The sequence below is a fragment of the Rhinoraja longicauda genome, chromosome 19, assembly GCF_053455715.1.
Source record: "Rhinoraja longicauda isolate Sanriku21f chromosome 19, sRhiLon1.1, whole genome shotgun sequence".
Taxonomy (NCBI): Eukaryota; Metazoa; Chordata; class Chondrichthyes; order Rajiformes; family Arhynchobatidae; genus Rhinoraja; species Rhinoraja longicauda.
This window is the reverse complement of record NC_135971.1, coordinates 8,586,375-8,613,257: the sequence shown is the minus strand read 5'-3', so window position 1 is coordinate 8,613,257 and position 26,883 is coordinate 8,586,375. Positions and strand designations below refer to the sequence as shown.

The following is a 26,883-nucleotide window of genomic DNA, read 5'->3' as shown; positions in this document are numbered from 1 at the left end:
AATTGGTGGGCCGAAAAGGCCTGTTTCCGGCCGAAGGCAGCTGTCCTCCACTATCACCCTGAGTACCGGCACACCACAGGGCTGTGTTCTGAGCCCCATGCTATACTCCCTCTTCACACACGACTGTGTTCCTGCATTCGACACCAACACCATTGTCAAGTTTGCAGATGACACAACGGTGATCGGGCTGATCACCAACGGGGATGAAACAAACTATAGAATGGAGGTGCAGAACCTGGCGGACTGGTGCTCGGATAACAACCTGTCCCTAAATACCACCAAGACCAAGGAGCTGATCATCAACTTCCGTAGGTCACTTAACGGGGAATATGCCCCGATCTCTATCAACGGGGACAGTGTGGAGAGAGTGTCCAGCTTCAAGTTTCTGGGCACTCACATTTCGGAGGACCTAACATGGTCCAATAACACTGCTGCACTGGTCAAGAAGGCACAACAAAGACTGTTCTACTTAAGAACACTGAAAAAGTCTGGTCTACCCCAACAGCTGCTGACGACCTTCTACCGCTGCACCATAGAGAGCATCCTAACGCATGGCATCCCTGTGTGGTACCTCAGCTGCACGGAGGCAGAAAGGAAAGCTCTACAGCGGGTAGTCCATAGAGCTCAGAGGGCCATCGGAACACAGCTACCAGACTTGGAGGGCATCTACAACACACGATGCCTCAGAAAAGCCACCAGCATCCACAAAGACTCTTCACACCCCTGCAACAGTCTGTTCGAACTCCTTCCATCGGGCAGACGATACAAGGCCTTCTATGCCCGCACCTCCAGACTCAGGACAGCTTCATCCCCAGGGCCATAGCTGCTATGAACCGGTCCTGCTGAGCCGGATGGCCACAACGCATAGATCAACTTGCACTTTACCCTGTCCAAAACTGTTTCGTTTCGTTGGGTTGCTGCTGTCTAAATTACCTAAATTATTGCATCGTATGGGAGGCGCATTCCCAATCTCGTTGTACCCCTGGGTACAATGACAATAAAGATATATTGTATTGTATTGTATTGTATTGTATTGTATTGTATATATATGATATGATATGAGATGTTTGAGCGCCGCAAGACATGAACAAAATGTACACATACGTTTTTATTGTTACATACACATTTTGTTACAATTTTTTTATATACATATTAAGAAATGCATGTAAGCAATAATATTTATTCATGTATGCAGTTTTTTAAACTGTTAATTTGTATTAGTTTCAGTAATCACAAAGTACACATATATACCAAATGTTTTCAAAATCTTGACTGATGATTGTTTTAACTATATTGAGCGTATATACGGTAATGAACTACGGGAAATACGGTAATGAACTACGGGAACCTCTAAGAAAAATGTGCGAATTTGCATTTCAGTAACATAAAATGAGACTGCCAAAACTAAAACTAAAAAGGAAAACATTATATTTTTAATGATATTTATTTGTCTTAGTAAATATCAGGTCAAAACATGGAGGAAAATATGAGGAAAAAAGGCAAACCAATAAAATTAGATATTTTAATCAGATACCACCTTACAAAATTAGTCTTATCATAATATTTTTATGACAAACAGACAATGCTACAATCTTTAATATCAGGCTATTAAAGCCGCTATTTACTGCTAGTAGTGGTCTTGTGGGTAACCCCCTTACCCATGACCTCAGTCTTCTGACATTCCTCTGTAACCCTTGCTGACCTGAAATTTATTTAATCCCTCTGCCTCCCACCATTCCCTCCCCCAGCACTAAAGAACAATGCCTCACTCAGATTTAGCATTAAAATCAGGATTTAAATTCTTCAATATTTTTACTAACCATGAACATTAAACTTACGTTTTGTTCCAATGGGGTCTCAATTCATACCCAGTAAATAATTATAAAGCTTGACATTTTTTCTTATTTACCTTTTCTTATTTCTTATTTGTAGACTCTATTGTCTACAAATAACATTCATTCCCCAGACGGCAGCGTGCGCAGTGGACACTCCCATTTTGAACCAGGAAGTGCCGGAGTAAAGATGGCTGCGAAAGACCAGGTCGAGAGTTTGACCGAGGAGGCAGTTTGTCCCATTTGCTTGGATTTCTTCACCGATCCGGTGGCACTGGAGTGTGGCCACTACTTCTGCCGCTCCTGCATCACGCAGAGTTGGGACCGGGAGGCGAGAAACTCCTGCCCGGAATGTAGAGAGGAGTTTGTAGACCGCACCCTCAGGGTGAGTCGGGCCTTGGCGAGACTGGCTGAGAAAGCTCGAACACTGAGCCTGAATCCGCCTCGCAAAGAAAGTAAACTTCGCTGCGAGGAACATGAGGAAGAACTGAAGCTGTTTTGTGAAACGGACCAGAAACTGATCTGCCTGATCTGCAGAGACGCGCGGGAACACAAGTCTCACAACTTCATGCCGATTCGGGAAGCTGTTGAAATGCGCAAGGTAAAATAAAACGCACAATGGCCACTCGTTCACCTGCTTGATTCGTCATTGTCTAACCCCCTTTGCTCTCTGATCCCAGGATCAGGTTAAATCTTCCGTACAATCTCTCACCAAAAAGAAGTCAGAGTTGGAGGAAATGGAGCGGCTGCAGAAGGGGAAGATTTCCGGAGTTCGGGTAAGGCCACTCTGTGCGGAGTTTCTGGTATTGTGTAGTTTTCCCCCCATTTAATGCATAAGGGATAGACTGGATAAATTTGCTGCTGTAATAGACAATAGACAATAGGTGCAGGAAGCCCTTCGAGCCAGCACCGTCATCCAATGTGATCATGGCTGATCATTCACAATCAGTAGCCCGTTCCTGCCTTCGCCGAGCCTGATTTTTTTAGAGGTTTTTAAAATTTTAAGAGGGACGGACAGAGTTGACGTGGGTAGGCTTTTCACTTTGAGAGTGGGGAAGATTCCAACAAGGGGACATAACTTCAGAAATAAGGGACAAAAGTTTAGGGGTAACATAAGGGGTAACTTCTTTACTCAGAGGGTGGTGGCTGTGTGGAATGAGCTTCCGGTGGAAGTGGTGGAGGCAGGCTTGGTTTTATTATTTAAGAGTAAATTGGATAGGTATATGGATGGGAGGGGATTGGAGGGTTATGGTCTGAGAGCAGGTAGATGAAATTAGGTCAGAGAAAGTGGTCGGCGTGGACTGGTAGGGCCGAACGGGCCTGTTTCCGTGCTGTAATTGTGATATGGTTATATGGTTTCGTCGATGTAAATAGGTTGCCATCTGGAGCGGCGGAGAAAATAGCTGAAATTTTGTGAAATTTCGCCTGGGCAGCCTGCAGCCCAGTGGTATGAACATTGACTTCTCCAACTTTAGATAATTCCCCTGTCCCTCTCTTCCCCTCCCCCTTCCCAGATCTCCTTCTGTCTTCCTGTCTCCACCTATATCCTTCCTTTGTCCCATTTGTTTCAGGAAAATGGGAGAGAATTTGATTGATTAGATAATTCTGAGAACCGGGCGCTGATGGGCTATATGGCCACTTATTCTGTAAGCAAACACAAAACAGAAATATATTATGTTAATCTTCAGCATTCATTTGACAGGAAGAGTCACACAGCCTTCAGTCCCATGTCACATCCCAGTTTGCTGAACTGCACCAGATTATCACTGAGAAAGAAAAGTACTTCCTCAAAGATATCCGCAAAGATGAGGAGCGTATTCTAAATCTAATGGAGAAAAATCTTCGGGATATTCAAGAGAATTTAAATTCTAACCAGGAGGAACTCCTGCGTTTACAGGAATGGATGGAACAAAAAGACAGCATGAAATTTCTAGAGGTAAGGAAGTCTATTTAAATTTGCTTATATAAATGTGCACCATCACAAAATGACATCTGATATATTTGAAACAAATTCAACTATGTTGTCTATTGTCTGCATCTGCTGTTCCTTCCTACACATCACTAACATCATATTCAATAGACAAGAGATAACAAGTGCAGAAGTAGACCATGCTGCCCTTCGAGCCAGCAACTCCATTCAATGTGATCATGGCTGATCATTCTCAATCAGTACCCTGTTCCTGCCTTCTCCCCATACCCCCTGACTCCGCTATCCTTAAGAGCTCTATCTTGCTCTCTCTTGAAAGCATCCAGAGAAATGGCCTCCACTGCCTTCTGAGGCAGAGAATTCCACAGATTCACAACTCTCTGGCTGAAAAAGTTTCTCCTCATCTCCGTTCTAAATGGTCTACCCCTTATTCGGCTGAAACGCACACCCTGTCCAGACTATCCTGTCAGCATCGTGTAATTTTTAGAATAATTTTTATACTTCCTTCATCGGTTCTATGTCTGCAATATCATTATTCTTCTCTGTGTGTCAGTGGGGGTGAGAGTGGAGAAATGGGAATTTTTAACAGGTAATAATCTGGGTGAAATTTGTGCTCTCAGTAGTTCTGTCTCGGTCAATTCAGTCTTGTGTTTTATTTATTTCAGGAGGAAGCTGTTCGCAAGCGAAGGTAGGGCATGTTCTTCACTGAAACTCTGCATGTAACATATTTCCTCATAAACATCAATGCACAATTTGTAATCAGCTATTTAATATTTGCAGGATTAGTGATGATGTGAATTCATTGTCAGTGACAGATGGTGCCATAACGGCTGAAAAATTCAACCACCTCTTTTTGTTGAAGGCAGAGTTGATAGAAACGTTTGACTCCTTTAAACAAGGTAAAACATATGGACTTATTTCACTTGGTTTGTGGGACACATTGATGTTTTTATGTGATGCAAATATTGGTCAGGATAAGCATTGAATTGTAATTGGAGTTTCATTCCTGCACCAACCCACTGACTGAGAAGCCTCACGCACACATGGTCAGCTGGAGATGTTAGATCCTGGTACACAGGTAACACAGGAGCACAATAGACAATAGGTGCAGGAGGAGGCCATTCGGCCCTTCGAGCGAGCACCGCCATTCAATGTGATCATGGCTGATCATTCTCAATCAGTACCCCGTCCCTGCCTTCTCCCCATACCCCCTGACTCCGCTATCCTTAAGAGCTCAATCTAGCTCTCTCTTGAATGCATTCAGAGAATTGGCCTCCACTGCCTTCTGAGGCAGAGAATTCCACAGATTCACAACTCTGACTGGTTTTTCCTCATCTGTTCGAAATGGCCTACCCCTTATTGTTAAACTGTGGCCCCTTGTTCTGGACTCCCCCAACATTGGGAACATGTTTCCCACCTCTAACGTGTCCAACCCCTTAATAATCTTAAAAGTTTCAATAAGATCCCCTCTCATCCTTATTAAGGCCAACATTCCATTGGCCTTCTTCACTGCCTTGTACGTCCCCTTTTTATAACATGACACCATTCAGATAATACTCTGCCTTCCTATTTTTACCACCAAAGTGGATATCCTCACACGTATCCACATTAAACTGCATCTGCCATGCATCCGCCCACTCACACAACCTGTCCAAGTCACCCTGCAACCTCATAGCATCTTCCTCACAGTTCACACTACCACCCAGCTTTGTATCATCCGCAAATTTGCTAATAGTACTTTTAATCCCTTCATCCAAGTCATTAATGTATATTGTAAATAGCTGCGGTCCCAGCACCGAACCTTGCGGTATCCCACTTGTTACTGCCTGCCATTCTGAAAGGGACCCATTTATCCCCACTCTTTGCTTTCTTTCTGTCAACCAATTTTCTAACCATGTTAGTACCCTACCTCCAATACCTTGCGCTCTAATTTTGCTCACTATTGTCCTATGTGGGACCTTGTTGAAGGCTTTCTGAAAGTCAAGGTACACCACATCCACCGGCTCTCCCCTGTCCATTTTCCTAGTTACATCCTCAAAGAATTCCAGAAGATTAGTCAAGCATGATTTCCCCTTCGTGAATCCATGCTGACTCTGAACGATCCTGTTACTGCTATCCAAATGCTCCGCAATTTTGTCTTTTATAATTTACTCCAACATCTTCCCCACCACTGATGTAAGATGAACTGGTCTATAATTTCCCGTTGTCTCTCTCCCTCCTTTCTTAAAATTTGGACAACATTAGCTACCCTCCAATCCACAGGAGCGGCACGGTAGCGCAGCGGTAGAGTTGCTGCTTTACAGCGAATGCAGCGCCGGAGACTCAGGTTCGATCCTGACTATGGGTGCTGCACTGTAAGGAGTTTGTACGTTCTCCCCGTGACCTGCGTGGGTTTACTCCGAGATCTTCGGTTTCCTCCCACACTCCAAAGACGTACAGGTATGTAGGTTAATTGGCTGGGTAAATGTAAAAATTGTCCCTAGTGGGTGTAGGATAATGTTAATGTACGGGGATCACTGGGCGGCACGGACTTGGAGGGCCGAAAAGGCCTGTTTCCGGCTGTATGTATATGATATGATGATATGATGATGAATCTATAGAACATTGGAAAATGATCACCAATGCGTCTGCAATTTCCAGCGCCACCTCCTTAAGTACTCTGGGATGCAGACCATCAGGACCTGGGGATTTATCAGCCTTCAGTCCCATCAGGCTACCCAACACCATTTCCTGCCTAATGTGGATTTCCTTCAGTTCCTCCGTCACCCAAGGATCTCTTGCCACTAGAACATCTGGGAGATTGCTTGTATCTTCCTTAGTGAAGACAGATCCAAAGTACCGGTTCAATTCGTCTGCCATTTCCTTGTTCCCCATAATAAATTCCCCTGCTTCTGTCTTCAAGGGACCCACGTTTGCCTTGGCTATTTTTTTTCCTCTTTACATACCTAAAAAGCTTTTACTATCGTCCTTTATATTATTGGCTAGTTTTCCCTCGTACCTCATCTTTTCTCCCCGTATTGCCTTCTTGGTCATCTTCTGTTGCTCTTTAAAAGAGTCCCAATCCTCTGGATTCCCACTCTTCTTTGCATGGTTGTACTTCCCTTTTATTTTTATGCTGTCCTTGACTTCCCTTGTCAGCCACCGGTGCCTCTTACTCCCCTTAGAATCTTACCTCCTCTTTGGGATAAATTAATCCTGCAATTTCTGCATTATTCCCAGGAATACCTGCCATTGCTGTTCCACCATCTTCCCTGCTAGGGCCTCATTCCAGTCAATTCTGGCCAGCTCCTGCCTCATGCCTCTGTAATCCCCTTTGCTATACTGTAATACTGACACTTCCGATTTTCCCTTCTCCCTCTCAATTTGTAGAGTAACTCTTATCATATTGTGATCACTGCCTCCTAATGGCTCTTTTACCTCGAGTCCCCTTATCAGATCAGGTTCATTACACAACACTAAATCCAGAATTGCCTTTTCCCTACTAGGCTCCAGTACAAGGTATATGGATAGGAGGGGATTGGAGGGTTATGGTCTGAGAGCAGGTAGATGAGACTAGGTCAGAGAAAGTGGTCGGCGTGGACTGGTAGGGCCGAACGGGCCTGTTTCCATGCTGTAATTGTTATATGGTTACATGGTTATAATTATTTTAAATTATGAGAGGCATAGACAGGGTTGACAGTCAGAACCCTTTTCGCAGAGTGGAATTGTATGGACAATAGACAATAGATGCCACCTCCTACAACGGGAGCATGTTCCAGGTATCAACTACTCTCTGTGCAAGAGATTTATCCCTCACATCTATATACTAAAACTCTCGCCTGTTTGTTTGTTTGTTCCTGAACTACAGCCAAAACGGTTCACGATAGCACAACAATTTTAGGCCCAGCTTACTCACCGTCGTCCCTTTGGTGCTAATGGAAGGAGTTTCATTGAAATCAGTGTTATATTTTTTGTTATTCACATTTTAAAGTTTAAATCTATCTCCTAGGGAGGGAGGGAGGGTGGAGGAGGGAGGATAAGAGGGGTTCAAGGGGATGGAGTAGGGTTGAGGGGAAGCTGGAAGGGGAGGTTGTGTGGAAGGAGTGGGGTGGGGGGATGGAGGATTAGAGGAGGGGAGCGGGGAGGGTGGAAGGAGAGGGTGCTGCACCAATGCAGTAGAGGTTTGGGCCCACTTGGTCTAGTCTTCTTTAAAACTCCATCCTCTTACTTTAAACCAATAACCTTGTTTTTGGTACCATTAAGATGGGGAACTGAATCTGACTAACTACCCCCTCTCTGTGTCTCGTAAACTTGTAAACTTCTCCTAGGTATCCAAATCAGCATTATTCAAGTCCTTCAATGGAGGCAACTTCCCGGTGAATCTCCTTTGGACTCTCTCCAGCACAGTCACATCTTTCCTCATTTTTAATTACCTCCAGTAAACATTTAACTCCTCAACTGCCCCGCCAATCTAGCCCCCATTTTCACCACCATAAGCAAAAGCACTCAATATCACGCCCGCACACCCATCGGCCCACCATTTCTCCTACCTCCTCTCTCCCAATTGCATCTGCTTGCCCACGACATACCACAACTCTCGCCTCTACCTCGGGAAAAAAGATCCGGCAAGGATTTCTGTTGTCCATCTTACGTGGTAGGGGGAGGGGGAAAGAAAACTCCGGACAAATTTTCAGTTGGCCGCCGGCCTGTGCCTGAGGCCGAGCGGCCTCTCCCCCGGTCCCGGGGCCGCGCTGCCCGAGTCTCCCCCCGACACCCGGGGACTCTCTGATTCTCTGCTTCTCCCCCAGTCTCCGTCACCCTGGATGTGGAAACAGCGCATGCGCTGCTCGAGGTGTCTGAGGATCGGAAGAGGGTGAGACGGACCGGGACCCGGAGGAGTCTCCCTGACACCGGGAAGAGGTTTACATACTGGCCGTGTGTGCTGGGATCGGAGGGATTTACATCGGGGAGACATTACTGGGAGGTGGAGGTGGCGGGGAGTCGGCGCTGGAGTCTGGGAGTCGCCGCAGAGTCTGTGGAGAGGAAGGGAGAGATCACACTGACCCCGGAGACTGGAGTCTGGAGGATCAGGCGGCGGGATGACGAGTTTGGTGCACGCACCTCCCCTCTGTCCCCTCTCCCCGCCCGTCCCATCCCCGGGAGGGTGGGAGTTTATCTCAGTTACGAGTCGGGGACAGTTTCATTTTATGACGCGGACACCAAGTCCCATCTCCACACCTTCACCGGGAATAAATTCACGGAGAAACTTTATCCTTTCTTCGGGATCTGGGATGAAAACCACTGGCTGAGAATCTGCTCCGGTTCTGCTCCGTGTCAGTAATTAAGAAATTCTATCAATCCTTCACCAGCACCGGGAATATAGTTAAATCACCTCGGTTCTTTTAGCTGTTAAACAAGTCTGTTCTGGGAATCGATGACCATAAAATTCCTAGACTGCCGCCTGTGATGATAATAATAATGATAATAAATAAATTCATTTAATTGTCCCACACCGTGGAAATTTACAGTGTTACAGCAGCAAAGTGGATAACAGGAGACATTCATTATAAATAAAAATAAAGACGTATAAATTGTGATCAGTTTACTGTGTATTCCTTAACTGTTACTGTTGACTGGTCTGTTGGGAGCAGTGCTGTTTGTGCAGTCTCACAGCAGCGGGAAGGAAGGACCTCCGATATCTCTCCTTCACTTAAATATACCTGGACTATCTCCGACATCTCCCTCCTGTTTCTGGACCTCACCATCTCCATCACAGGAGACAGACTAGTGACTGACATTTACTATATACCCACCGACTCGCACAGCTATCTGGACTACATTTCTTCCCACCCGGTCCCCTGCAAAAAGTCTATCCCCTACTCCCAATTCCTCCGTCTACGCCGCATCTACGCCCGGGATGAGGTGTTTCACACTAGGGCATCAGAGATGTCCTCGTTCTTCAGGAAACGGGGCTTCCCCTCCTCCACTATCGATGAGGCTTTCACTAGGGTCTCTTCTACATCCCGCAGCTCCGCTCTTGCTCCCCCTCCCCCCACTCGCAACAAGGACAGAATCCCCCTCGTTCTCACCTTCCACCCCACAGCCAGCGGATCCAACATATCATCCACCAACATTTCCGTCACCTACAATGGGACCCCACCACTGGCCATATCTTCCCATCCCCTCCCCTCTCTGCGTTCCGCAGAGACCGTTCCCTCCGTAACTCCCTGGTCCACTCGTCCCTTCCTACCCAAACCACCCCAACCCCAGGCACTTTCCCCTGCAACCGCACGAGATGCAACACCTGTCCCTTTACCTCCCCCCTCAACTCCATCCTAGGACCCAAACAGTCTTTCCAGGTGAGACAAAGGTTCACCTGCACCTCCTCCAACCTCATCTATTGCATCAGCTGCTCTAGATGTCAACTTATTTACATCGGCGAAACCAAGCGCAGGCTCTGCGATCGCTTCGCTGAACACCTGCGCTTGGTCCGCATTAACAAAACTGATCTCCCGGTGGCCGAGCACTTCAACTCCCCCTCCCATTCCCAGTCTGACCTTTCTGTCATGGGCCTCCTCCAGTGCCATAGTGGGGCCCACCGGAAATTGGACGAACAGCACCTCATATTTCGCCTGGGCAGTTTGCAGCCCAGTGGTATGAACGTCGACTTATAACCATATAACCATAATAACAACTACAGCAAGGAAACAGGCCCGTTTGGACTTACCAGTCCACGCCGACCACTCTCTCTGACCTAGTCTCATCTACCTGCTCTCAGACTATAACCCTCTAATCCCCTCTTATCCATATACCTATCCAATTTACTCTTAAATAATAAAATCGAGCCTGCCTCCACCACTTCCACCGGAAGCCCATTCCATACAGCCACCACCCTCTGAGTAAAGAAGTTACCCCTCATGTTACCCCTAAACTTTTGTCCCTCAATTCTGAAGCTATGTCCCCTTGTTGGAATCTTCCCCACTCTCAAAGGGAAAAGCCTACCCACGTCAACTCTGTCCGTCCCTCTTAAAATTTTAAAAACCTCTATCAAGTCCCCCCTCAACCTTCTACGCTCCAAAGAATAAAGACCCAACCTGTTCAACCTCTCTCTGTAGCTTAAGTGCTGAAACCCAGGCAACATTCTAGTAAATCTCCTCTGTACCCTCTCCATTTTGTCGACATCCTTCCTATAATTTGGCGACCAGAACTGCACACCATACTCCATATTCGGCCTCACCAATGCCCTGTACAATTTTAACATTACATCTCCAACTTTAGATAGTCCGTCTGTCCCTCACTTCCCCTCCCCTTTCCCAGATCTCCCTCTATCTTCCTGTCTCCACCTATATCCTTCATTTGTCCCGCCCCCCTGACATCAGTCTGAAGAAGGGTCTCGACCCGAAACGTCACCCATTCCTCTCCCGAGATGCTGCCTGACCTGCTGAGTTACTCCAGCATTTTGTGAAAAAATCGATTTGTACCAGCATCTGCAGTTTTTTTCTTATATTATCTTGCAATACAATACAATATATCTTTGCAGTCATCGTACAGGGGTACAACGAGATTGGGAATGCGCCTCTCATACGATGAAATAATTTAATTAATTTAAACAACAACCGCCCAACGAGACAAATTGTAACAGTTTTAAAACAGAATAAAGTGCAAGTAGATCTGTGCCGGTTCACTGTGCGATGTGACCATCCGGCTCAGCAGGGCCGGTTCATAGCAGTATGGCCCTGGGAATGAAGCTGTTCCTGAGTCTGGAGGTGCAGGCGTAGAAGGCCTTGTATCGTCTGCCCGATGGTAGAAGTTCGAACAGACTGTTGCAGGGGAGTGAAGAGCCTTTGTGGATGCTGGTGGCTTTTCTGAGGCATCGTATGTTGTAGATGCCCTCCAAGGCTGGTAGCTGTGTTCCGGTGGTCCTCTGAGCACTATGGACTACTCGCTGAAGAGCTTTCCTTTCTGCCTCCGTGCAGCTGAGGTACCACACAGGGATGCCTTGTGTTAGGATGCTCTCTATGGTGCAGCAGTAGAATGTCGTCAGCAGCTGTTGGGGTAGACCAGACGTCCTCAGTGTTCTTAGGTAAAGACTGCACATGATTACAATCGAGCAATTCACTGTGCACACGTAAACGATAAAGAGAATAACGTTTAGTGCAAGATAAAGTCCAGTAAAGTTCGATTAAAGATAGTCCGAGGGTCTCCAAAGAGGCAAATGGTCGTTCAGGGCCGCTTTCCATTTGGTGAGAGGCTGGTTCAGTTGCAGATGAACACGATAAGGGAATAACCATTTAGTCCAAGTTAAAGCCAACAAAGTCCGATCAAGTGTAGGAAATAAAAACTGCAGATGCTGGTTTAAATCGAATGTAAACACAAAATGCTGGAGTAACTCAGCGGGTCAGGCAGCATCTCGGGAGAGAAGGAATGGGTGACGTTTCAGGTCGAGACCCTTCTTCAGACTGGATCAAGTCCGATCAAAAGCATTTATTATCCCAAGTTAAAGAGGAAATCGGAGCTTGCTGTCTCTGTAGTCACAAGAGACTGCAGATGCTGGAATCTTCAACAAAAGACAAAGTGCTGGAGTAACTCAGTGAGTCGGACAGCGTCTGTGGGGGGAACTGGAGAGACGAGGTTTCAGATTGGGACCCTTCTTCAGCTTGTCTGCCCCCTTGTTCTCCGCCTTTTCCTCGTCCTCCTAGATTGCGTTATTGTCACCGGCGCTGCTCTCTGGACGGTGTCCAAATCTGCTTGTTCTCTCGACCTAAGCCCCCGACCAAGACCCCTCCCCCTCACCCCGCTACGCCCCGGTAACTGTCCAACAACCAATAAGAAAAGCAATGGGATGTTGCCTTCATTACGAGAGGATTTGAGTTGAGCAAGGAGGTCCTGCTGCAGTTGTATAGGGCCCTGGCGAGACCACACCTGGAGGAGTATTGTGTGCAAGTTTGTTCTCCTAATTTGAGGAAGGACATTATTGCTATTGCCAGAGTGCAGCGTAGGTTCACCAGGTTAATTTCCGGGATGGCGGGACAGACGTATGATGAAAGACTGGGACTTATGATGAAAGACTGGGACTTCCGGTTGAACGAGCCACGAGATGGCAGATTAGGGTAAGAGCTCCCGACATTTTGAGTTAATATTTACCCACTACAACTCGAATATTTCCAAAACTTTTGTGGCAGTTTCGTAAATATTGTGTGTCAGGATTATGCCTAGAGGAAAGAGTAAAAAGTCGACGCAGATGGAGTTTTTTGACGGTGAGGGGGAGGGGTCTAGCCGAGCCTCCTCAGCTAGCAGTGCAAGGGAGGACGATGATAAGCAAATGCACCCAGATAAGGAACGAGAGAGAGCGGACCTCAACCTCATATTGAAAGAGTTGAGAGAGTTTAGAAAGGACAATAGTGAGCAGCTGAACGGAATTCGGGAAGAAATTACTAAGACGAACACCAGAATCGGGGAGGCGGAAGAGAGGATTGACGCGGCTGAAAACAGGCTACAGGTGGCAGAGGACGTGGTGACGGAGTTGCTGCAACTCCAAATATACCTAGATGCCAAATTGACGGATATAGAGAGCCGCTCCAGACGTGAAAATATCCGAATTCATGGAGTTAAAGAGGGAGCAGAGGAGAACTCCCCGTCAATGGTGGATTTTGTGGAAAGTTTGTTGAGGGAAGGACTGGGGCTTCCGGCCGCCTTTAAACTACGGGTAGAGAGAGCGCACCGAGCTCTGATGTCGAAGCCACCCGGGGATGCCCGACCGAGGTCCATGGTGGCCAAGTTGTCAAGTTACAGGATGAAAGAGGAGCTGCTTAGACTGGCCTGGCAGAATAGAGGATTTCAATACCTCGAGAAGAGAGTTAACCTGGATCACGATTATGCGCCAGATGTGTTAAAGAAACGGAGGGAATACACCGAAGCGAAAAGAATCCTGAAGGAGAAGAAAATCAGATTTCAAACGCCATTTCCGGCCAAGTTAAGAGTTTTCTACCAGGAGGGAACAGTGGTATATGGATCGGCGGAGGAGGCGACGGAGGATATGGCGAAGAGGGGACTCCCAGTGTCGGTCATCAAACACCCGGAGTCCCTTTTGGAGCGGATCCAGCATCTCACGTGGCGTAGTGCCGGGAGACCGGGGAACCGGGAGAGAACGGTCAGGAAAGTGGATTTCAAGGAAAAGTTACAGGCTTTTAGACGCCAGGACTCGGGATAATGACTGAACCGAAAGGTTCGAACGGCAGAGGTGACCAAAGGAAGCGGATGAGTCGAGTTTTGATGTTGGGGAGTTTCAGGACCCATCTCCCATCGGAGGACAGACTTTAAGGCCTTGTTTTTACTCGTTACATTAAACGAGCATGGTATAGGCTCTGAACACGGATATTACGTATATGTCGGGTGGACTCTTCTAACCGGGTAGCCGGATAGATGGACAGCTTTGGAACGGAAGAGCCACCGTTAGAAGACGGCCCTCTCCCACCTGTCAGGGGGAGAGGCAACACCTCAAAGCCCTCTCACCATCAGGGCTTTAATAGGGTCAAAATCAGGACCCCACAGTTGGAAGTCCGTTTATTTACTTTAGTGTTATTATTGTGTTTTTGTCCTGTAGTTGTTTTTTGGGGGCTGTTTCGTGTATGGATACTGGAGCTGGTATGGTTTATATACTTTTATTTCTTCTACTTATTGGACACTAAATGCAAGCAGTTAAAATAGTAACTTATAATGTGAATGGCCTTATCAATCCTATTAAGAGAAGCAAGATATTAACCAAAATAAAGAGAGATAGAGTCGAGGTGGCCTTTCTACAAGAAACACCTGTCTGAAACAGAGCATGCTAAACTAAAACGACTGGGCTTTAAACATCAGTACTCCTCATCATATAGTGCTGGTCATAGGAGGGGGGTGGCAATATTAATCTCTAGCAATATAAGTTTTGATCCCACCTTTGAAAAGAGATCCAGAGGGGAGATATATCTTCATGAGAGGTAATTTAGGCGGCTCATTGGTTACTCTGTTAAATATTTACGCTCCTCCCAACTCGGATTGGAAATTTTTTAAACAAGTGTTTGATTTGATAATATCTGAAACCCAGGGAGTATTAATCTGTGGGGGGGATCTTAATGTTAGATTAAATCCTAAACTGGACTCTTCAAATGTTCATATAGCTCAGTCGAAATTGATCAATTAAAAAATTAATTTGGCAATGAATGATATTGGATTAATTGATGTATGGAGAGAACTAAATTTGTCAAAACGAGACTACACATATTTTTCAAATCCACATTTGGCATATTCTCGGATTGATTATTTTCTTACCTTTGGAAAAGACCTTCATAGGGTTGTAAGCTGCGAGGTGAGGAGCATGGACCTTTCAGATCATAGTCCTGTGTATTTAAAACTACTTCTTGATCGGTATCAAAGAGACACTTTATGGAGATTAAATACATATGTACTGACTCATATGAAAGAACAGATTAAGAACGATATTACAGAGTATCTGGAACTAAATGACAATGACGAAGTTTCACCTCTGATACTGTGGGATGCATGTAAAGCGATGTTTCGGCGCAAGATAATAGGATACAGTGCTCACATAAAGAAAGCTAGACATGAAAAGTTAGATCGGCTGCAAGTGGAACTGAAACAACTGGAACAAAACCATAAGGATACAAATGATCAAAAAATCCGAGAACTACTTGTGAAGAAGAAGAATGAAATAAATGATATTTATACAAAAGATATAGAAAAAAAGTTGATATTTGTAAAACAGAAATATTATGATGGGGGAGGAAAAGCCAGTAAATTATTAGCCAATAAACTAAAAAAACAACAGGCAGAGAACACAATTCATAAAATAAAACTCCCTGTAACTAATTTTACACACTATAAATTGAAGGAAATACAAAATTGTTTTGATATATATTTCAAAAGATTATATTTACAACCTCAAATCAGTGGGGAGAAAGTGGAGGATTTCTTTAATGAGATTCATTTGCCAAAATTGACCAGTGAACAGAGTAAGTCCCTTGTAGCTGAAATAACAGAGAAATAAGTTAGGTCTGCTATAGTACATCTTAAACCAAATAAGGCCCCGGGCCCAGACGGGTTCCCTTCAGAATGGTACCGGGTAATGGTGGACTCATTGCTCCCTACGTTACAACGTACTTTCAATTGGGTTCTCAAAGAGAACGTAATACCCCCCTCCTGGAAGGAGGCAGTAATCTCATTGATTCCGAAAGAGGGAAAAGATAAATCTGTATGCAGTAATTTTAGGCCAGTGAGCGTACTCAATCAGGATTACAAAATTTTTACTCACATACGAGCCAAACGATTAGAGTGTTTGCCACCACAAATTATTAGCCTGGATCAGACAGGGTTTGTTCGAGGGAGACAAACCCAAGACAACATTAGAAGGACATTGCACATAATTGACCACATAACAAAATTTAACTTAGAAGCAGTCCTAGTTGGGTTAGATGCTGAAAAAGCTTTTGATTGTGTAAATTGGTCTTTTTTGCTTAGAGTTTTAGATAGATTTGGATTTCACAATACTTTTATTAAAACAATACAGGCTCTTTATGATAGCCCAAGTGCAAGAATTAAAATTAACGGAGTAGTTTCAAAACCATTTTTGCTAGAAAGAGGAACAAGACAGGGATGTCCAATCAGCCCCCTTTTATTTGCGTTTTTATCGAACCTTTGAGTCAGTGGATTATCCAGAATAATAATATCAAAGGAATAGTAATGAAAGGAGGGGAACAAAAGATTTCTTTATTTGCCGATGACGTATTGGTGTATTTGTCAGACCCTGAACAGTCTTTGTTACAGTTATTTTATGTTTTGGAACGATATGGATCCTTCTCTGGCTATAAGTTAAATGTTATCAAAACACAAATTCTTAGTTTCAAATATAGCCCCTCAGTAAAAGTAAGGGAAAAGTTTAATTTGAGGTGGGATGCTGAATCCATGAGATATCTGGGAATAAACATTCCAATAGATCTGACTAAACTGCACTTGCTTAACTACCTCCCATGGAACAATAAGATCAGGGAAGACATTTGGAGGTGGGACCTAATACCTTATCTTAATTTTGGATCTCGTATTGAATCGGTCAAAATGGTTATGTTACCGAGGCTGTTGTATCTCTTTCAATCACTTCCACTAGATATATCAGACCAACAATTTTAAGAATGGGATAAACAAATCTCGAGGTATATTTGGCAGGGACAAAGACCAAGAATCAGATACCAGGGGTTACAACTGACCAAAAATAAAGGTGGGGTTGCACTCCCGTGCTTGAAAGACTATTATGCAGCTGCTCAGCTGAGAACATTAATTTATTGGTGCAACCCCGACTATTGTGCTAGATGGAAGGAGATTGAGATTGCTATAACAGAGGAATTTCCGATTCAGGCTGCAATCGGAGATAAGGAGTTAACAAATAAGTTAATTAATTTGGGAAACTCATGGATTCGATTATCACTTAAGGTATGGAATAAGGTCGTTACCCAAAATCATCTGAGGGATGCTGTGAAGGTTTTGAGATGGTGCACGTTTGATCCAGATTTTGTACCAAAAAGACAGGACACTAGTTTTAAAAGATGGAGTTCTCAAGGTTTGACATCATATTGCACATTTTTACATAAGGGGTCTATGAACAGCTTTGAGAATCTGAAGAGGCAATTTGTTTTGAATAATGATGATTTCTATAGATACCTTCAAATTCGCCATTATATAGATCAAATACAAAAGGAATGTGCAGAAGTAAAATGGGATAATATTTTGTTAAATGTATTTATTGATGCTTACCATGGAGGCTCAAAACAGAAAACCATCTCAAAATTATACAAGGGTTTACGGCAGAGAAAAGGCAACTCACTGTATGTAAAACAGAAATGGGAAAGGGAAGGTAATCTGGTTCTAAAGGAAGAAACCTGGGAGAGCTTATGTGAGATACAATGGAAAACTTCAAGTTCAAATGTTTGGCGGGTATTTTGCTGGAAAACCCTTATTAGGTTTTTTATTACACCAGTTCAAAAAAGGCATTACACAAATTCTTCTTCATGCTGGCGACAATGTGGGTGCCTTGAGGCAAACCATTTTCACATATTTTGGTCTTGTGTATCAGTGATCCCATTTTGGCAGGAGATTCGTAAAGTTTTACAAAAAGTTTTTTATATGGATATTCCTATTTAAATTTGAGTTTTTATATTTTGGTTTTACAAAAAGCTTCTATTAAAGATAAGTATCTTTTCCAGATCTTAAGTGCTGCCAGCAGGAAAGATATTACTAGGAAGTGGTTGAAACCTGGAAAACCTAATGTGGATGACTGGATTAACATTGTATATGATCTTTTTATAATGGAAAGGATAACTTTTGCTTTAAGATTGCAACAGGGAATATTTTTGAAAAGGTGGGAAAAATGGATGTTGTACATTATGCCCGTATGGCCATCATTTGTTTAAAGCGGATCTTTGTATCCTACTTCCGTGTCCTATCTCATTTTCCTTGATTTCATACCGCTCCAGAAGTAGTGATGAAATATTATAGAGGTATACCCCAAATGTTGGTTTTAGTTGTTTTTGTTTTTGTTTGTGTATGTAGTTAAGTTTTGGATATGATCAAATGTCCAGTAAGTCATTACCCATCCTTGTAGTGCTTCCAATACCTGTGGTATGATTTATTTTGGGATATGCAGTATTTGTTAACTACGGAGGGTTTAAGGTGAATGAGAATGTGTATCATTGTGGAATGTATGGAACTGGAAAATAAAAATAAAAATAGAATTATAAAAAAAAGAAAGACTGGGTCGGCTGGGCTTGTATTCGCTGGAATTTAGAAGAATGAGAGGGGATCTTGTAGAAACATATAAAATTCTTAGAGGATTGGACAGGGTAGATGCAGGAAAAATGTTCCCGATGTTGGAGGAGTCCAGAACCAGGGGTCAAAGTTTGAGAATAAGGGGTCGGCCATTTAGTACTGAGATGAGGAAAAACCTTTTCACCCAGAGAGTTGTGAATCTGTGGAATTCTCTGCCACAGAAGGCAGTGGAGGCCAGTTCACTAGATGTTTTCAAGAGAGAGTTAGATTTAGCTCTTTGGGCTAAGGGAAATAAGGGATATGGGGAAAAATCCAGAGTACTGATTTTGGATGATCAGCCATGATCATATTGAATGGTGGTGCTGGCTCGAAGGGCCGAATGACCTACTCCTGCACCTATTTTCTATGTTTCTATAATCGAGCAATTATTTCTTCATTGTCGCAAAGTTTCAAGAGTTTTATTGTCATGTGTCTAGCGACGGAATAAATACTTGCAGCAGGCCAACAGATATGTTGATATATTACCCTGTAAAAAACCCCACAATAAACCATGATGTACTTACTTCTGTGTTTATCTTCATCTTACCATCCGCCAAGAAGCAAATGGCCCTTCCTGATGGAGCAATGACTCACTTGTGACGTCTCCTAATTCAATGAGCTGCCAATAGACAATAGACAATAGGTCCCGGAGGAGTACATTCGGCCCTTCGAGCCAGCATCGCCATTCAATGTGATCATGGCTGATCATTCTCAATCAGTACCCCGTTCCTGCCTTCTCCCCATACCGCCTGACTCCGCTATCCTCAAGAGCTCTCTCTAGCTCTCTCTTGAATGCATTCAGAGAATTGGCCTCCACTGCCTTCTGAGGCAGAGAATTCCACAGATTCACAACTCTCTGACTGAAAAAGTTTTTCCTCCTCTCAGTTCTAAATGGCTTACCCCTTATTCTTAAACGGTGGCCCCTTGTTCTGGACTCCCCCAACATTGGGAACATGTTTCCTGCCTCTAACGTGTCCAACCCCTTAATAATCTTATACGTTTCGATAAGATCTCCTCTCATCCTTCTAAATTCCAGTGTATACAAGCCTAGTCGCTCCAGTCTTTCAATATATGACTGTCTCGCCATTCCGGGAATTAACGTAGTAAACCTACGCTGCACGCCCTCCATAGCAAGAATATCCTTCCTCAAATTTGGAGACCAAAACTGCACACAGTACTCCAGGTGCGGTCTCACTAGGGCCCTGTACAACTGCAGAAGGACCTCTTTGCTCCTAAACTCAACTCCTCTTGTTATGAAGGCCAACATTCCATTGGCTTTCTTCACTGCCTGCTGTACCTGCATGCTTCCTTTCAGTGACTGATGCACTAGGACACACAGATATCGTTGGAAGATCCCTTTTTCTAACTCAGATTCCTATTAAGTCCTTCCCCCATAATCTTAACCCTATGTCCTCTGGTCACCGATTCACTCACTGTTGTTAAACAGGTTTCAAAAATGCAGTCAACGCTGCCGCAATCTCTTCGCTTGCCACGCCCAATATCCTGGAATATGTTGCAACAGACATGGCGAAATACCACTTGGGCATCTTACAACTCAGCGGTATGAATATTAATCTCAATAACTTCAAGTAACCCTTGCGTAGGAAGGAACTGCAGATGCTGGTTTAAACCGAAGATAGACAGAAAATATTGGATTAGCTCAGCGGGACAGGCGGCCTCTCTGGATAGAAGAAATGGATGAGGATTCGGGTCTAGACCCTTCTTCAGACTGAAGTCAGGGGAGAGGGAGATACAGATATAAGGTAATGTAAGGTGTGAAAACGAGACAAAGGGGTTGGAGATCAAGGAATATGTGGAATCAAAGCAAACAGAGACAAAATGTAATCGGAGACAGTCAGACTGGTTGGAGAACTGGGAAGGGGGAGGGTTCGAGAGAGAGGGAAAGCAAGGGTTACTTGAATTTAGCGAAGTCAATATTCATACCGCTGGGGTGAAAGCTGCCCAAGCGAAATAGGAAGTGCTGTTCCTCCAAACCCTCACTCTGACAGTGGAGGAGGCCCAGGACAGAAAGGTCAGAGTGGGAATGGGAGGGGGAGCTAAAGTGTTTAGCAACTGGGAGATCAGGTAGGCAGAGGCGGACTGAAGAAGGGTCTCGACCCGAAACGTCAGACATTCCTTCTGTCCAGTGATGCTGCCTGTCCCGCTGAGTTACTCCAGCATTGTGTGTATATCTTCGGTTTAAAGCAGCATCTGTAGTTCCTTCCTCCACATCAGTTCAGATATTGAACCTTTATTACCACCGTACTCTATCCGTACTCTATTGCCTCGTCAGTCTAGGATAATCTCTCTCAGTGCAGTTGCGACATTTTCTATCATCAGTGGCAGTTCTTTAACATCCCTCCCTATCACATCGGAAACACCTGGATCCTGATTCGTTGAGCTATCTGACCTTCGCCTCTTATCAACCATATCTTTGCAATGCCTTCAACATCAGAGATCCCTTTACTAATCGTGACCATACATTCAACCGCTTCACTGCATTGAAATCAGTAGCTTTTAGCACATCAACCCCATTGTGTTCATGAAACCGGCCTTGCGTGTCCGTACTTTCAAATGCATTTGATCCACTCTCCACATTGTCCTCAATCTCCCCCTTGCTGACCTACAAGGTTCCTTGGCGAGTAGGGCTGGACAATTCGAAAGTGTGTTATACATACGTTGAATCAAGAGGGTATCAATGGAGAGAGGGTAACAGCTGTTGGACAAAGGAAGTAATTCGTGTCTGAAGTGCCTCACCAGTCCGGTATTAAAGGTATTACAAAATGCTGGAGTAACTCAGCGGGTCAGGCAGCATCTCTGGAAAGAAGGAATGGGTGACGTTTCGGGTCGAAACCCTTCTTCAGACTAATGATTCCTTTCGCCTGCAACCACAAGAGATGCAACACCTGTCTCTTTACCTCCCCCTTCAACTCCATCCAAGGACCCAAACAGTTTTTCCAGGTGAGACAGAGGTTCACCTGCACCTCCTCCAATCTCATCTATTGTATCCGCTGCTCTAGATGTCAACTTCTTTACATCGGCGAAACCAAACGCAGGCTCGGCAATCGTTTCGCTCAACACCTTCGCTCAGTCCGCCATAACCAACCTGATCTCCCGGTGGCTGAGCACTTCAACACCCCCTCCCACTCCCAGTCTGACCTTTCTGTCATGGGCCTCCTCCAGTGCCATAGTGAGGCCCACCGGAAATTGGAGGAACAGCACCTCATATTTCGCATGGGCAGCTTGCAGCCCAGCGGTATGAACATTGACTTCTCCAACTTTAGACAGTTCCTCTGTCCCTCTCTTCCCCTCCTCCTTCCCAGTTCTCCCTCTAACTTCCTGTCTCCACCTTTATCCTTCCTTTGTCCCGCGCCCCCGACATCAGTCTGAAGAAGGGTCTTGACTCGAAACGTCACCCATTCCTTCTCTCCTGAGATGCTGCCTGACACGCTGATTTACTCCTGCATTTTGTGAATAAATACCTTTGATTCCGGTAGTAAATAGACCCTTTCCATATAACTGATACTTCAATATCTCCAATGGGGTTTTTTTTTAGGTATTACCTCTTGTAATGCCATCGGGCACTTCCGTGAACACCGTGTTCAACAAAAATGGGTGATCGAACTTTTCAACGGCCAGGGCACCCTCTGCTACTGACAGCGTCAGGGCTTCATCACTCACCCTGCATTAATTAAACAACTAGTTAGAAGACCAACGTCCAATGTTTCCTGAGTTATATTACAAAAACAACACAGCGAGCCTCACCTCCTCTTCCGAAGAGTTTCCTCCTGAAATACATAACAACAGAAAGACCAATTAATTTCCACATCGTGACAGCAGGAAGTTCAGCCAAATTGTTACAATTTGCCAACAGATCCTGGCTTCCACTGCTGGTGTAGCTTCTCGACCCAGAACACCTACCAACCTTTACCCCCACCTCTTTGTATTCACTGGAGTTTAGAAGAATGAGAGGGGATCTTATAGAAACATGTAAAATTATAAAAGGACTGGACAAGCTAGATGCAGGAAAAATGTTCCCAATGTTGGGTGAGTCCAGAACCAGGGGCCACAATCTCAGAATAAAGGGGAGGCCATTTAATACTGAGGTGAGAAGAACTTTTTCACCCAGAGAGTTGTGAATTTGTGGAATTCTCTGCTTTTGCAGTTGCAGCTCCTGGACTGTGGAACAGCATCCCTCTCCCCATCAGAACTGTCCTCCTCCATCGACTCCTTTAAGTCCAGGCTCAAAACCTCTTTCTACTCCCTAGCGTTTGAGGCCCTCTGAGGGGGCGCTGTGAACTGTTTATGTATGTGCTGTTACCTTTGTGTTCCATTGTATGTTCGTTTCTTAGTACCTGAACTGATGTGCGGCACTTTGGTCAATGTGGGTTCTTTTTAAATGTGCTATACAAATAAAATTGAATTGACTTGACTTGACTTTACCGAGGGCAGTAGAAGCCAAATCACTGGATGGATTTAAGAGAGAGTTTGATAGAGCTCTGGGGGCTAGTGGAATCAAGGGATATGGGGAGAAGGTAGGCACGGGTTATTGATTGTGGACGATCAGCCATGATCACAATGAATGGCGATGCAGGCTCGAAAGGCTGAATGGCCTCCTCCTGCACATATTTTCCATGTTTCTATGGTTGCAAAAGTTATTTCGACAGCTTGTGAGGAGATATTACGTGAGTCTGCGTGAGAATTAGGCCCAGTTAACATGGAAAAATATTACTAGCTCAGTGTCATAACTGCTGATCCAGAGTAGAGTGCAGCTGTGCTTGTGTAAGGAAAGCAGTAACTATGGCCCTGGAACAAACGAACCATTTATTCGGAGACACAAGACATGGCAAAAGACTCTCGGAAGAATGGGAACAGAAGTTCTAGAGGGGAAAAGAAATTAAGGGCAGGGCCAATTGTGACCGATGTGAGAGGGGAGGTAAATACAGAAGTTAAAGTGTTGTATTTAAATGCGCGTAGTATAAAAAATAAAGTGGATGAGCTTGAGGCTCAGTTAGTCATGGGCAAGTATGATGTTGTAGGGATCACTGAGACATGGCTACAAGAGGACCAGGGCTGGGAACTGAATATTCAGGGGTACACAACGTATAGAAAAGACAGACAGGTGGGCAGAGGGGGTGGGATTGCTCTGATGGTAAGGAATGATATACATTCCCTTGCAAGGGGTGACATAGAATCAGGAGATGTTGAATCAGTATGGATAGAAATGAGAAATTGTAAGGGTAAAAGGACCCTAATGGGAGTTATCTATAGGCCCCCAAACAGTAGCCTCGACATAGGGTGCAAGTTGAATCAGGAGATAAAATTGGCGTGTCAAAAATGTAATGCTACGGTGGTTATGGGAGATTTCAACATGCAGGTAGACTGGGAAAATCAGGTTGGAAAGGGACCCCAGGAAAGAGAGTTTGTAGAGTGCCTTCGAGATGGATTCTTAGAACAGCTTGTACTGGAGCCTACCAGGGAGAAGGCAATTCTGGATTTAGTGTTGTGTAATGATCCTGATCTGATAAGGGGACTAGAGGTAAAAGAGCCATTAGGAGGCAGTGATCACAACATGATAAGTTTTACTCTGCAAATGGAAAGGCAGAAGGGAAAATCGGAAGTGTCAGTATTAGAGTATAGCAAAGGGGATTACAGAGGCATGAGGCAGGAGCTGGCCAAAATTGACTGGAAGGAGGCCCTAGCAGGGAAGACGGTAGAACAGCAATGGCAGGTATTCCTGGGAATAATGCAGAGGTTGCAGGATCAATTTATTCCAAAGAGGTGGAAAGACTCTAAGGGGAGTAAGAGACACCTGTGGCTGACGAGGGAAGTCAGGGACAGCATAAAAATTAAGGAGAGGAAGTATAACATAGCAAAGAAGAGTGGGAAGACAGAGAATTGGGACTCTTTTAAAGAGCAACAAAAGTTAACTAAAAAGGCAATACGGGGAGAAAAGATGAGGTACGAGGGTAAACTAGCCAATAATATAAAGGAGGATAGCAAAAGTTTTTTTAGGTACGTGAAGAGGAAAAAAATAGTCAAGGCAAATGTGGGTCCTTTGAAGACAGAAGCAGGGGAATTTATTATGGGGAACAAAGAAATGGCAGACGAGTTAAACCGTTACTTTGGATCTGTCTTCACTGAGGAAGATACACATAATCTCCCAAATGTTCTAGGGGCTGGAGAACCTAGGGTGATGGAGGAACTGAAGGAAATCCACATTAGGCAGGAAATGGTTTTGGGTAGACTGATGGGACTGAAGGCTGATAAATCCCCAGGGCCTGATGGTCTGCATCCCAGGGTACTTAAGGAGGTGGCTCTAGAAATAGTGGAAGCATTGGAGATCATTTTTCAATGTTCTATAGATTCAGGATCTGTTCCTGTGGATTGGAGGATAGCAAATGTTATCCCACTTTTTAAGAAAGGAGGGAGAGAGAAAACGGGTAACTATAGACCAGTTAGTCTGACATCAGTGGTGGGGAAGATGCTGGAGTCAATTATAAAAGACGAAATTGCTGAGCATTTGGATAGCAGTAACGGGATCATTCCGAGTCAGCATGGATTTACGAAGGGGAAATCATGCTTGACAAATCTACTGGAATTTTTTGAGGATGTAACTAGGAAAATTGACAGGGGAGAGTAAGTGGATGTGGTGTACCTCGACTTTCAGAAAGCCTTCGACAAGGTCCCACATAGATTAGTGGGCAAAATTAGGGCACATGGTATTGGAGGTAGGGTACTGACATGGATAGAAAATTGGTTGACAGACAGAAAGCAAAGAGTGGGGATAAATGGGTCCCTTTCGGAATGGCAGGCAGTGACCAGTGGGGTACCGCAAGGTTCGGTGCTGGGACCCCAGCTATTTACGATATACATTAATGACTTAGACGAAGGGATTAAAAGTACCATTAGCAAATTTGCAGATGATACTAAGCTGGGGGGTAGTGTGAATTGTGAGGAAGATGCAATAAGGCTGCAGGGTGACTTGGACAGGTTGTGTGAGTGGGCGGATACATGGCAGATGCAGTTTAATGTAGATAAGTGTGAGGTTATTCACTTTGGAAGTAAGAATAGAAAGGCAGATTATTATCTGAATGGTGTCAAGTTAGGAGGAGGGGGAGTTCAACGAGATCTGGGTGTCCTAGTGCATCAGTCAATGAAAGGAAGCATGCAGGTACAGCAGGCAGTGAAGAAAGCCAATGGAATGTTGGCCTTCGTAACAAGAGGAGTTGAGTATAGGAGCAAAGAGGTCCTTCTACAGTTGTACCGGGCCCTGGTGAGACCGCACCTGGAGTACTGTGTGCAGTTTTGGTCTCCAAATTTGAGGAAGGATATTCTTGCTATGGAGGGCGTGCAGCGTAGGTTCACTAGGTTAATTCCCGGAATGGCGGGACTGTCGTATGTTGAAATGCTGGAGCGATTGGGCTTGTATACACTGGAATTTAGAAGGATGAGGGGGGATCTTATTGAAACATATAAGATAATTAGGGGATTGGACACATTAGAGGCAGGAAACATGTTCCCAATGTTGGGGGAGTCCAGAACAAGGGGCCACAGTTTAAGAATAAGGGGTAGGCCATTTAGAACGGAGATGAGGAAGAACTTTTTCAGTCAGAGAGTGGTGAAGGTGTGGAATTCTCTGCCTCAGAAGGCAGTGGAGGCCAGTTCGTTGGATGCTTTCAAGAGAGAGCTGGATAGAGCTCTTAAGGATAGCGGAGTGAGGGGGTATGGGGAGAAGGCAGGAACGGGGTACTGATTGAGAGTGATCAGCCATGATCGCATTAAATGGCGGTGCTGGCTCGAAGGGCTGAATGGCCTACTCCTGCACCTATTGTTTATTGTCTGTGGCGGATTCTGGAGCAGGCGCATGTACCGATCACGCTTCGGTACCGGAGCCTTCTTGTGTCTTGTGGAGGAGAGGGGGTAGAGCTGGAAAAGAGGGGCAAGGGGAAGGACTCAGGGCAAGTATTGGCAATTGACAGGTGGATTCGGCTGAGGAAGGACGTTGGTGAGAGGGGCGTAGATATCCACCGCCGATGGAGATGGGGACAAAGATGGCCTCAGGATTGGAATATGTTCAGGATGAAAGATGGTGAATGGAACAAAATGCGTGTCAAAATGTACCGTTGGAATCACTCCCATTCTTGACTGAAATGGCACAGAGGAGGCTTAGGTTGGGTAATGACTGGATCAAGGGAACATTGAAAATATGGTCAGAAGTAGGAAAGAAATTAAAACTGTCGAAATCCATTTGTAGGGCCAATAAAATAGTGATAAACCCAGATTTTTTAC

General features: G+C 44.8%; 1 protein-coding gene and 1 pseudogene across 1 annotated transcript; one reads left to right on the top strand and one right to left on the bottom strand.

Annotated features, from left to right (window-relative positions):
- LOC144603083 (zinc-binding protein A33-like) overlaps positions 1-26,883 on the bottom strand; it is a 44,356-nt pseudogene that overhangs the window by 13,364 nt on the left and 4,109 nt on the right.
- Positions 2,023-9,079, top strand: LOC144602522 (zinc-binding protein A33-like). The gene is made up of 4 exons (XM_078415649.1): positions 2,023-2,433; positions 2,513-2,608; positions 3,535-3,768; positions 8,555-9,079. Exons 1-4 carry the CDS (start codon positions 2,023-2,025, stop codon positions 9,077-9,079), a joined length of 1,266 nt encoding a protein of 421 aa, XP_078271775.1.

Excerpts from the sequence above, each read along its gene's own strand:
- LOC144602522 (XM_078415649.1), top strand. The coding sequence starts at position 2,023 with ATGGCTGCGAAAGACCAGGTCGAGAGTTTGACCGAGGAGGCAGTTTGT. Across the intron at positions 2,434-2,512 it reads AAGCTGTTGAAATGCGCAAG|GATCAGGTTAAATCTTCCGT; the intron begins GTAAAATAAAAC and ends CTCTGATCCCAG. Across the intron at positions 2,609-3,534 it reads GGAAGATTTCCGGAGTTCGG|GAAGAGTCACACAGCCTTCA; the intron begins GTAAGGCCACTC and ends TTCATTTGACAG.